Genomic DNA, 11,911 nt, shown 5'->3' with positions numbered 1-11,911 from the left:
CGTAGACCTGGATGATTGCTATTTTTTTTATTATTGTTACAACTGAAGATTTGTAAACTTTCCATATTGAGTGATTTTATGAGATTCTGTCACATATCAGTTTTAAACAATTACTCTGTTAGAGCAAAGTAAACAAAAATAAAACACATTAAAAAAATACACATGACATATTGAAACATACTTCATTAAAGTGTACATATAACTAAAACAGGTCATCTTGGGTGGGTGCCAAGATCCATATGGGATCTGGTGTTTAGAATTCTTTAGACTTACTGTGAAATGTACATTGATAATATGATACATAGGGTGTACTACAAAGTGTGATTGCTTGATGTTTTAATTGTGACAAATATATCAAAATATATGTGATAAACGTTTTATTTTAATGACCAATTGGCTTGTATGTAATGGAGATTTCAGAGTATATGTGAATGCTTGATATGATTAATTTATTTGAATGTTAGGTGATTTTACATTAGAGAAATGTGAAGGATGATTGTGTAATGAAGTAATGCAACCATTGCTGTCGTCATGAATCATTGTTTATAAATAAAGTATGTAATTTGATTGAATCTTTCCTGTGAGATTCTTGTTAGTTTTAGTTTACATGGCACAGAGTGACATCTTTTGGTATGTTGAAGCATCTGTCATTCTCCTGTCTGTCAACATTTTAATTAAAACAGCATCTTTAAAAAAAGTAATCAGCAGCAGGATTCAAGGACTGATTGATAAGTTTTGACTCTGGCATTTAAGAAGTTAAACAGGGGATGTCCTTTTTCAGCTCTACTATTCCCAGGATATTTAAGGCTGTGTACCCCAAGACTGGTGTCATTTGGTCAGTTTATGTCGAAGAGGTTGCACTCAAAAATGACTTTTGCCAAATAGACAAAATTTCTGAAAGAGCAGTGATTCAGTGTTAGCATGAAAAAGGTCTAGCATCTATGGATATCCATACTGATAGGGTAGCAACACTAGGGAATGGTGTCCCCCTTCATTTGCTACAGTGATAAAGTAGGTGGCGGAATTTCAACATGGAAGGCAGAGCCTTGGGGATGACGCCATCCTAAAAGGCCTGCTAAAAGTCCATGATATTGTTATGACAGAGAAGCGAGTTACAGAGATATGTATAGCCAGTGCAGTTGGGATTTCAAAGGAAAGGATACATTCGATCTTACGGAAGATCTTGCAATGAGAAAGTTTTCAGTCCGTTGGGTAACAAGACTTCTGACAGTCAAGCAGAAACACACCGGGCGGACTTTGTCGCGTGCTAATCTGAACCTTTTAGATGCAGATCATGCTAACCTTCTGGAAAGGTTTGTGACTATGGATGAAAGGTAGGTCCATTATTTCACCACAGAATTAAAAAATCAGTCTAAACAATGGAACCAACCTGGTTCACCCCGCTAAAGAAGACAAAGACTTCAACTGGAAAGGTTATCTGTGATGGGGTGGTATTCTGATGGTAGATTATCTGCAATGAGGACAAATAATCAACGCCGCATAATATGCATCACTTCCTAGGCAAATAAGAGAAGATATTGAACTCAAGCGCCGCGGAAAACTCAGCAAAGGTTGATTATTCCGCGAGGACAATGCCCCTGTTAACAAGTCTGTCATTGCCATGGCTTCCATGAACGATTGGGGTTTTGAAATGATTGAGCCTGATCTAGCTCCATCAGACTTTCATCTATTTCCGAAAATGAAAAAGGCCATTTCGGGTACCCACTTTCGGTTAGGTGATGACGTCATACATGCTGTGGAGAACTTTCTGAACCGTCAAAAACGGACTTCATTAAAAGTGGCATTTAGGTCCTTAAACATTGGTGGCAAAAGTGTGTAGATACTGTAGGGGATTATGTATAAAAATAATGCAATATATCCGCCAAAAGTCAAACCCTTAAATATGAGACACACAGCTTATAAATCCGAAGATCAGTGATTAGATCAGTTTTTAGTGTTATAAAAAGGATGAAAGGTTGGTTTCGACTATAATGCACTTGGGGATAAAAGGAACTCATTCTGGACTACTCCTCTTTAACTTGCAAACCAATTTCAATGAAAGTACAAAGCATGGGTGTGCATACAGGATTTTTTTTTCTGCAGAAAGTTTGGTTGTCATGGTAACCAGGTCACTATACAGTAGTCTTTTTGTGAAATAGTCCATAGCTCATCAGCCCTTGCATCAACTTGATCAAGTGGTGTTACTTATCAAAGCTTATAATTTGACATATCAGGTATTTCCAGAACCATTAATAGGGAAGCATCAAAGTGGCTTCTGATTGGTCGAAATTGAGATATTGTATGATGATGCTAAATATTTAAATATAAAGGTTTTTAAGAATGGTAGTTACAATGGTAACTAGGTCACAGGTTTTTGTGTAACGACCCATTAATTTTGATTTTGATTATTCAATACATGGTAAGGCCGAGATGGGGCAGGCAAAGCAATTAAACATGCCAACGAAATTTAAGGTCGTACAAAAACAAATTTAAGTATTGGGCCGGAAACCTAAAACAATCGATTTGTAAACTCTTTGCATCTGTGGGATTAAGGAGTTGTAGGCCTAATAGTTCATCTCAAGATGGCGCCATTCTTATTTACAAACACTATAACTTCAAATTCTAATATCACCAGGAAACTAGGACCCTATTATTTTGGCTATCAGTCACGTTTTCCCATATAAATGACATTGAATTACTTTCAAGGTTACAGGGACAGGTATGTAAAAGTAAAAAAAAAAAAAAAAAATCAAACAAGCACAAGCACACCGAACGTCAACAAGTGTTCGATCGGTAAGTCGCGCGCTAATTTGTCTGCGTTTCTTGAAGCACTAATCAGTGAACCAAAAATATTGGTGTATTATTTTTTCCTGAAACTTTCAACCGAGAATGTCATTGTGGCGTGTAAGTTTCACTCTTTCGGGGCGCCGCCTAACTCAGTCATATTAAGACACTGAACATAGATTTTGTACTAATACTGCCAAACTGAATTGATCATTGACTTGAAAAGTCTTTAAAATCCCCTGAATAAATATATTGCCCTTTTTTGGTATTTAGTTGTATATGTATTTGTTTTAGAGTTGCTGTGTTCTTAAATTCATGATTGGTAAGGCTACATGTTTTCGGTCTCACCTGACAAATATTCTGACCTTTACGATGGCCCGGAAGTGAAACTACGTCACAGCAAAATGACGTCATGTCACTTTGACGACAGAAACAATATGGCCGACCATGTCTGTAGACGATACGTTGAAATGGTTTCCAATAATTGTTTTACTGTTTATTGCACATTCTCGACTTGTGAATAATGTTGCACAAGCGAAAACGAAAGAACTTACTAACGTTAATGATTACGATGCTAAAAACGACTATGACGAATACTTTGAATTAGTCAGCCTCCCCGAAAGAAGAAAGCGGTCTCCTTCTGGAAACTTAAGCCTAGATGACGAAGGATTTAAACGAGTTTCTGAAAATATCAGAAAGCAACACAGCCGACGTCGGAAAAAACACAGAAAAAGCAGAAAAAGAAAAATCACAGATGACATAGGTAACCGAAAACAATGTCTAACATGTTATGTATGTAGTGTATGTAACTACGGGACGGAATTATTATAGAGAAGTGATAAGGCACTACACGGTTACCTGTGACATAGATTTAACCTAGATTTTCTGACCCTTCACTAGATATTCGTTCCGGTTCCGGACGGCATGTGAAGTGTTTTTTGTACTTTCATATTGTATTCAGTCTGCTTTTCAATATGTTAAGATTCACAGCTGAGATTTCAGATTCTAGTAATTTATTATCTTACACATTGACTACTCTGTTAAAAATTGTTTCCTAACTTCTAATCTACGGGTTTTTTGTTTTGTTTTTGTTTTTTTGGTTTTTCTTCTTTTTTTTTTAATATAACATATATATATTTACAATGTATACACATTTATATGAATTACCATGTTTTACAGACATGTGATTTCAAAATTTCCAGTTTTATACCAAACATATATATTACCCATAGTGACTGCTTTATTGATTACAGAGAGAGAAAAGAAATTATCACAAGCCTTAGAGACAGGGAAAGAATTTGGATTTCGAGGAGGTAAAAGTTGTACATCGTCCTCAAATAAGTGTGAGGTTTCCAGAAGATGTGGTATATCATCAACGACAATGCCGATCTAAACATGTATTATGTAATTTGGGTTCTTCTTACAGTGTCAATGTTTTAATCAATCTACGTCATTATTCTTAACAATGTAGGAGTTATCGTTCTTCCTACAGTTCCCTGGTATCTGATTTCTCCGTCCTGTCACGAAAGAAAAAGAATTTATGTGATAGTTTATTTTTGTAATTCGGACTTAGTTAACGATTCTTCATGGCGAAATTAAAATAACATGACTGCACTTACAATTTCTAGTTGTTGTCTAAATATACAACTGCTGTTAAAGATCAACGAAACACAATATTTGCTTGTGCCGTGCTGTGATATCTGTATTGCTCAGTGAGCACCAATCGTACAAAATCTCATTATCACATGAGGAAATACCTTTATTTGACATACTGCAACGTATTAATAAATAGATGGTCAAAATAACGTCAACAGTAATTGTACAAAAGGCACAAAGGGGAATAATAGTGAACAGTTCTTTAAACAAGTGAATCGATAAAAAGGTTTTAAAAAAAGTTCATCGTGAGTGTTGAAAATCAACCAACTTTCTTTCACAATATCCTACTCCCATAGAATAGGAATATATGTTGCTGCGTGCTAGCGACATTTTTTATGTGTGTGTTCTGTCAAAACGATAGTTGGACAGAACTTACTTTGTATGTAGTCAAAATTTAAGAATGAATTTTCTATTTTGAATCGGTTATGGGGGATACCTACAATTACATTTGAGTAAACTGAAGTTATCTTCCGATTACCTATACAAAATAAAAAAAGTTTTCATTTTTTTTCAGTTTTTATCCATCCATGTTTACAGACACAATATAACGAAAACATTCAGTTTGCCGGTCTAAAACAACCATCATGAAACAGCTTATTACTTCAATCTTTCTGGTACCATTTAAGAATGAACAACAAATTTTGATTATTTTACACATGTATGTACAGATGCTGTTGGAAATCCATGTGTAACCAGTCCTTGTGCTCATGGAGGAATTTGTACATGGAAGAGAAACGAACAACCCAGTTTCCGATGTGACTGTAAAATTGGCTTTCAAGGGAAGCGTTGTGAGCGAGGTAATATTGGCTGGACCTTTGTGTTCATAATCCGTCATTGTGTATTCTGATGCATGAATTCTTCATTCATTGGTGAAATATTTGACAATTTTGGAATTTTCTTGTTTCTGCATTACTGTTATGTATTCTCACAAACACATAAATAAGCCCTTTAACATTAATACTGGCTGATAAACTTCTTTTTTTATAATCAAAATCCCCCCCCCCCAAAAAAAACTGTGATAAATAAAAAGTAACAATGGTGTTTGTTATTTTTGCTGTTGATATTTCGCCATTATTTGATGTGATGTTGCTTTCGTTTTCATAGAAATCGAGGAATGCGAGTCTCTACCGTGTAAGGAGCACGGGGAATGTGTGGCAACGCCCAAGGGATTCCTCTGTCTGTGTAAGGACGGTTTTGGGGGGAAGTTTTGCGAGATAATTCAGAAGACTCACACTATTGTCACAGGTAAGTTTAGATAGGCTACAGTGGTAGTAACTAGGAGTTCTAGAATACTTAAAGGAACCAGAAGTTTGATATCGTTTATGATCAGGACGTTTGCTCAGTCCAGATTGACACTGTATCGTTACTAAACGATAAGCTTAGCGCTGAAGCACTGAGTAGATCTCTGCAGTCAACCCCTGACGACCGCATATCGTTCAAGTCTACAGTCACACTTGACTTAAGTGAGAAATTCGCAATTCTATCACTATTGTTTTTATTTTTATTTTATTTCAAAGAATTTACATGTGGTGTTAAAGTACATCAATGCCAAATGCCTTCGTTCATCACATTCGATATCGCAAAGAATGTTTTAAAACTGTTGGAAGAAATGGTATGGATTCTATGTTGCTGTCTGCTTCTCGCTATCGTCTATTGATTTGACATTAAAATGTTGATTGGTGAATGTTTAGAAGATAATTTGCTCAAAGCGTGATAAAATGCAGATTTAGAGTTTTGTTTCAGAGTTCCGCAGTCCTGGCAGTTCTGATGGTATTGTCCTTTCCACAGACACCCTCAACAAGGTTTACGTCACTGTAGGAGTGGTGGGCTCACTGCTCGGCGTGATCGCCATTAGTCTGTGTGTCCACTGCTGCCGAGTGTGGAATAAGAGGTAGGTTTATAATTAACGTAATGATGAATATATTCACAAGGATGATTTCGACAGCCTGAAAGCGAAGACTAAACTGGTTAGTTTAACAGTGCCCGGGTCTAATTACAGTTAACACAATAACCTGGTTTTACTTTATATATCAATTAAACGTTGGCTATTTTGATAAACGCCTGCTTAATATACTTCGGGATGATGTCACTGTCAAGTATGTTGCTACAGTGGTAGTTTTCTTTTAAATCGTTAGATCAATAGACACCGTTTGATATTACCACATGGTTTTTTCACAATATATTCAGTTCAATGTATATATGAGTAACTTTACAACTTTATCACACTTCTCGAAATGCTCAAAGTTCAAGTGTTTATAAACGAACTGATTCTGGAAAAGTGTAATAGAAATAGACCGGAAACAACTTGTATACACTTAACATGTATATGATTCTTGGGCTAAATATAGTTTGGATAGCTTCTACGGAAGCGTATTAGGCCTATTATACAAATAAATCTTAAAAGTGAACTAATTCTATCTAGCGACAATCATTAATTATTTGGTGGTCGACAGTACATAACCAAGAAGTCGCCACTATACTACCTGGATGCAGTCATTAGATTACCTATGTGGCCGCCATTAGATTACCTAGCGACCGTCATTAGGTTACCTATGTGGCCGCCATTAGATTACCTAGCGACCGCCATTAGTTTACCTATGTGACCGCCATTAGATTACCTAGCGACCGCAATTAGGTTACCTATGTGACCGCCATTAGTTTACCTATGTGGCCGCCATTAGATTACCTAGCGACCGTCATTAGATTACCTAGCGACCGCCATTAGTTTACCTATGTGACCGCCATTAGATAACCTAGCGACCGTCATTAGATTACCTATGTGGCCGCCATTGGATTACCTAGCGACCGCCATTAGATTACCTAGCGACCGTCATTAGATTACCTATGTAGTCGCCATTAGATTACCTAGCGACCGTCATTAGATTACCTATGTAGTCGCCATTATATTACCTAGCGACCGTCATTAGATTACCTAGCGACCGTCATTAGATTACCTATGTAGTCGCCATTAGATTCCCTTGCGGCTGCCATTAGGCTACCAATGTGGTCGTCATTAGATTATTAGCAGTCGTCATTAGATTACTAGCGGTCACCATTAGATTATTAGCAGTCACCATTAGATTACTAGCGGTCACCATTAGGTTACTAGCAGTCACCATTAGATTATTAGCAGTCGCCATAAGATTACTAGCGGTCACCATTAGATTACTAGCGGTCACCATCAGATTATCTAGCGGTCGCCATTATATTACTAGCGGTCACCATTAGATTACTAACGGTCACCATTAGATTACTAGCGGTCACCAACAGATTATCTAGCGGTCGCCATTATATTACTAGCGGTCACCATTAGATTATCTAGTGGTCGCCATTAGATTACCAGCGGTCCTGTTGTACACACTGTTCATTTAAGAACCTGACATTACTTGGTTTTGACCAAGATTTACAAGGCGGGTGTAGGTAGCAGGAAACACTTACTCTCTTTTTTTATTGTAATTGAGTTTGTTTTATGATTTAGTTGTTTTAGTAAAGTAATTAATTATCTTAAATTAATTTCATAATAATCTGGCAGTCGCTAGATAAGATATTGTAATGTGGGCCATATACCGTTCCTTCTGATTTGAAGAACCTTAGTAACACCCCGGACTCGATAAAGTCCGATCGTTTTACATCAACGCAAATGTCATAAATCTCCCATACATATTTCCCAGTAAAACATACCAAAACCTAGTGACAAGTTTCCCGATACTTACCCGTAAGATACAGAAATTACACGTGACTGCATTTCAACACAACCTTACACATTCCCCGATACTTACTCGTAAGATACAGAAATTACTCATGACAACTTTTCTACTCCTACTTTCACACTAACAATTTGCCTCGTACTATATACCTACCCGTACAATACAGAGATATCCATGACAAGGTTTTCTTTCATACTTCAATGTATAGTACAGAAATTACCAGGGAACTGTCATCTGACTTTCGCACAAAAAGGGCTCAGTCATTGTGATGCAACGGTACAATGTCACAATCAGAAAACGTCATAAATTTCGGCAATAGCCAGTCAGAAAGTTCTTAATTGAGTAAAAAATACACACGTACAGGAAATAACAAACAAATCATAATTCGAGATATTTCTGTGTATATATGTGAAATATTTTGGTACTTATTTTTCCTTATTTGTTTGCAATTTTTTTTATGATACTGAATCATTATGTATTCGGGAAGAACATACATAACAACCACACACAAGTTACACTAGCCATCTCTCAGTCTAAATATCAAAAGCACATGTTTGTTTGTTTGTTGTTTTTTTTTTAATTTTCTGCTGATTTTAATTAAATTAATTATATTATGCATATTTCACGTTTTATTTCCAGGTTGGAAAGTGTTCAAGAATGTAGAAATATAATTGAAAATGGTGGATCAATTTCCGAACTTCCACCGGACATTTGTGATATCAGCGAATCTCTCTGTCGGGAATTCTGGTGTTGCAATTGTTATGACTTCCAAGGACAGAAAAACCAGTATGAGGAGCTTCTGACAGAATGTAAGTAGTACCTATACACCGCAAGCCAACTAACAATACTAATACTGAAATATAAAACAATGATTACCGAGAAACATTGGAGAACATTACTATTTTGAAGTGTCAGTACCGAGGTGTGAAAAGGTATTTTTGATGCGAGTTTAAGGCGAAGCATTTTCTGACGCCTTCAAGAATAATATTATAGAAATATTCATATACCGTATGTGGTCATATCTCGAATGTCTCATCTCAAAAATAAGTAGAATTATCGCTCACTGTTTGTGAATGTTTCGACCAGATCAGTATGTTGTCAATATCACATGTTTGGTTACCTCTATACTGTAGTAAATATGTTCTTTTATTTTTTCTTTTCTAGTCAGAAACAGTACTCAAAATGTAACAGCGGATTCCCCTTACCAAAACATGAGGCTAGCTCAGTCTGAGGGGGCACTTCCACATGTTCGCCAAGGGTCCTATATGTCTTTTAGGTCACTTCCTGCTCAGATGAAAAGTTTCACCAAGAGACCGTCCTGGTTACCAGATGCAGAGATCGCTAACGCCACAGACTCCGAAGAATTTGTTCAATCACCTTTATCATCACGAACACGTCAAACAATACCATCATCACATGAAAAATATCTTGAAAATTCCCAGGGCTTGCCCATGCAAAAGTCACATGAGGGAACAGATTCAGAAGCTTCGCTAGAATTCACAGAGAGTATTAATGATCACCTCCAAAGACATATGACTTCAAGCAGGGAGGCGTCTCCTCGCCGCAACTCTAGCTTCTCGCAGACCTTCCACCACCCCTTTAACGAACATAATCCGTCCAGCCAACCGGCCAGCAGCTCCTCGACACAGCATCCCCCTCAATCAGTTTTCACCAGAAGGGCTTCAGTTGGAAACATACTGGCACACTTGTCACAAACTCACCCACCCCTTCCCAGTCTACCTTCTGAACAGTCGAGATCGTCAAGTACATTCTCATAAACTGAACAACCATATCTTTTCCGTTGAAACTCCAGGAACTGATGGACACACTTTCTATACTTAATGAAATAGCTGGAAGAAATTTTAAGTTATCTGAAATTATTCATGTTACAGAAATAGTGTCATTTTTCTTGTGTTCTTGTTTGAAATCTAATAAAGTGGATCAACTTATTTGCCGATTGATGCTGGAGTTATCCATCATTCTTGTATACTACGATGACCATCTCTGTCTTGCTCTGCATAAGGTTGAAATTAAAAAATAAACACTCGGATCGCATGGAAATACTCTTCATTCTAAAAACTATTTCATTATACTTTATCACATAACGAAACAGCACTTTGCGTTACAGACAATATTGAAGAAATTATTTACATGTATGACAATATTAGTCTTTCTGAACCGCATAAAAAATTGAACATATTCAATTGTGCTGCTACTCCTTCTGTTGTTGTCGCTGCTGTTGCTGGTGATGATGACGATGATTAAATGGCACAAAATGTGGTTCTACAAAACAGATTTATATGAGCCAATGTGAAACAGTTTTCGTCGCCTTCTTTAGGTCCTGTAGAGTGTAATAAAAATAAATTTTAAAGTCTCCGTTTGATTATCGTGCCTCAAAAATATCGATATTTCCTCGTAAATTTGGTTTTGTTTTCGCTAGGTAGTCAATATATTTCTTATATATATGAATGTAAATGTTGTTAGCTATTTTGGTTGTTTACTGCCCGTCTACAGGAATGTAGAAGCGTTAGATTTACATTCAGCGAGAGGAAACAGAAAGCTTTTTATTCACGATTGCAAAACAAGTTCATAAAAAACAAGTTTTGCAAGACAATTGCAAAACAAGTTTTTCCAACTTATATTAATCACTCTTGTTGGTGCAGATGGAAGCGCACAATGGGTCGCACCAAACCGGAATACAAGGGGGGAACCCACATGTTCGGGCATGTGACCCAATACCTTTTCACGTCCGTTCTGGTAATCGATGTGAAAGCCGAGTGCGTTACCACACGTTGATTGGTAGTAACTTACCAAATAGCGTTATTCCATTAGAAAATTTTCTCACATGAAAAATTGTACAGATAAATTATTGTAGTTCAGTGGATGTGTAACACAAGATCTAAAACTCTAAGGAATCATAAACTATGGTATTCCTACAGAGAGCAGCAGAACACAATCCATAGAACACAACAGAAAACTTTTTTTTTATATCAACGGCATTTTTTATTTAATTGATCAAAAAATGGACACAATAATGATGTCGTCTATAAGGTCACACTGCTGAAACACAGCTGGTCACCATGTGATATCAACTACCCAATGCGATTGGTATATTTTCTCATAAGGTGGAATTCCTATGCGTTACACCATCTCACAATTAATGTGTTCTACCTATATCCTATTAACAAAATTTCTGAAACATACACGCAATACCCGGATGAGTGTTTCATTTGCTGTTCCAACCAGAAATCAAATTGTGATGTCATAGAATGGACAATGACGTGACGACATGAATTGATCATCTTGAAGTTACAAGGACAAGGCCCACAAAAATAAGAACTCTCAAAAACTCATTTCATACAAGCATCGTATAAAATAAAAAAATTTAAGATCCTTCATATATTACACAATCTCCGTATATGACACCACAGCTCTTAAACATAAACGTCCTCGCATACAAAATACATATTACCATCTCACTCCAAAGATACCATTTATGTTCAATATAAACACTCTCTAACATTAACAGATTATTACATACCTAAATAGTCATCAGTGTTTATACATCCCTTAACATCAGTCAAATATCACTTACTATTAACCAAATAGCGCACCTACATATCAGTCACATACGTATGTATCGACAAAGGAATAAATGTACAGATTGAGTGTAAAACATTGATTTGACATTTGTCAGCTGAATGTAACCTTTCACTTGTTTTACAAGAAATGATTGAAGTTCGGATGTGGCTACTTTCTGGAAA

General features: G+C 36.5%; 1 protein-coding gene across 1 annotated transcript; it reads left to right on the top strand.

Moving 5' to 3' along the window:
• The first annotated feature begins 3,231 nt into the window (after positions 1-3,231).
• On the top strand, positions 3,232-9,995 carry LOC132548260 (uncharacterized). Its single transcript, XM_060212107.1, has 7 exons — positions 3,232-3,547; positions 4,038-4,097; positions 5,109-5,237; positions 5,545-5,685; positions 6,184-6,331; positions 8,787-8,956; positions 9,312-9,995. Exons 1-7 carry the CDS (start codon positions 3,232-3,234, stop codon positions 9,923-9,925), a joined length of 1,578 nt encoding a protein of 525 aa, XP_060068090.1. The 3' UTR covers positions 9,926-9,995.
• Positions 9,996-11,911: the final 1,916 nt, after the last annotated feature.

The sequence above is a fragment of the Ylistrum balloti genome, unplaced genomic scaffold (assembly GCF_031769215.1).
Source record: "Ylistrum balloti isolate Yb309-2 unplaced genomic scaffold, AGI_CSIRO_Ybal_v1 Utg370006, whole genome shotgun sequence".
NCBI classification, from domain to species: Eukaryota; Metazoa; Mollusca; class Bivalvia; order Pectinida; family Pectinidae; genus Ylistrum; species Ylistrum balloti.
Note: the sequence above shows the minus strand (reverse complement) of the source record. Positions and strands in the feature narration are given on the sequence as shown.

Coding starts and splice junctions, on each gene's coding strand:
- LOC132548260 (XM_060212107.1), top strand. CDS start 3,232: ATGTCTGTAGACGATACGTTGAAATGGTTTCCAATAATTGTTTTACTG. Junction 3,548..4,037: donor AAAAATCACAGATGACATAG/GTAACCGAAAAC, acceptor TATTGATTACAG/AGAGAGAAAAGAAATTATCA. Junction 6,332..8,786: donor TGCCGAGTGTGGAATAAGAG/GTAGGTTTATAA, acceptor TTTTATTTCCAG/GTTGGAAAGTGTTCAAGAAT.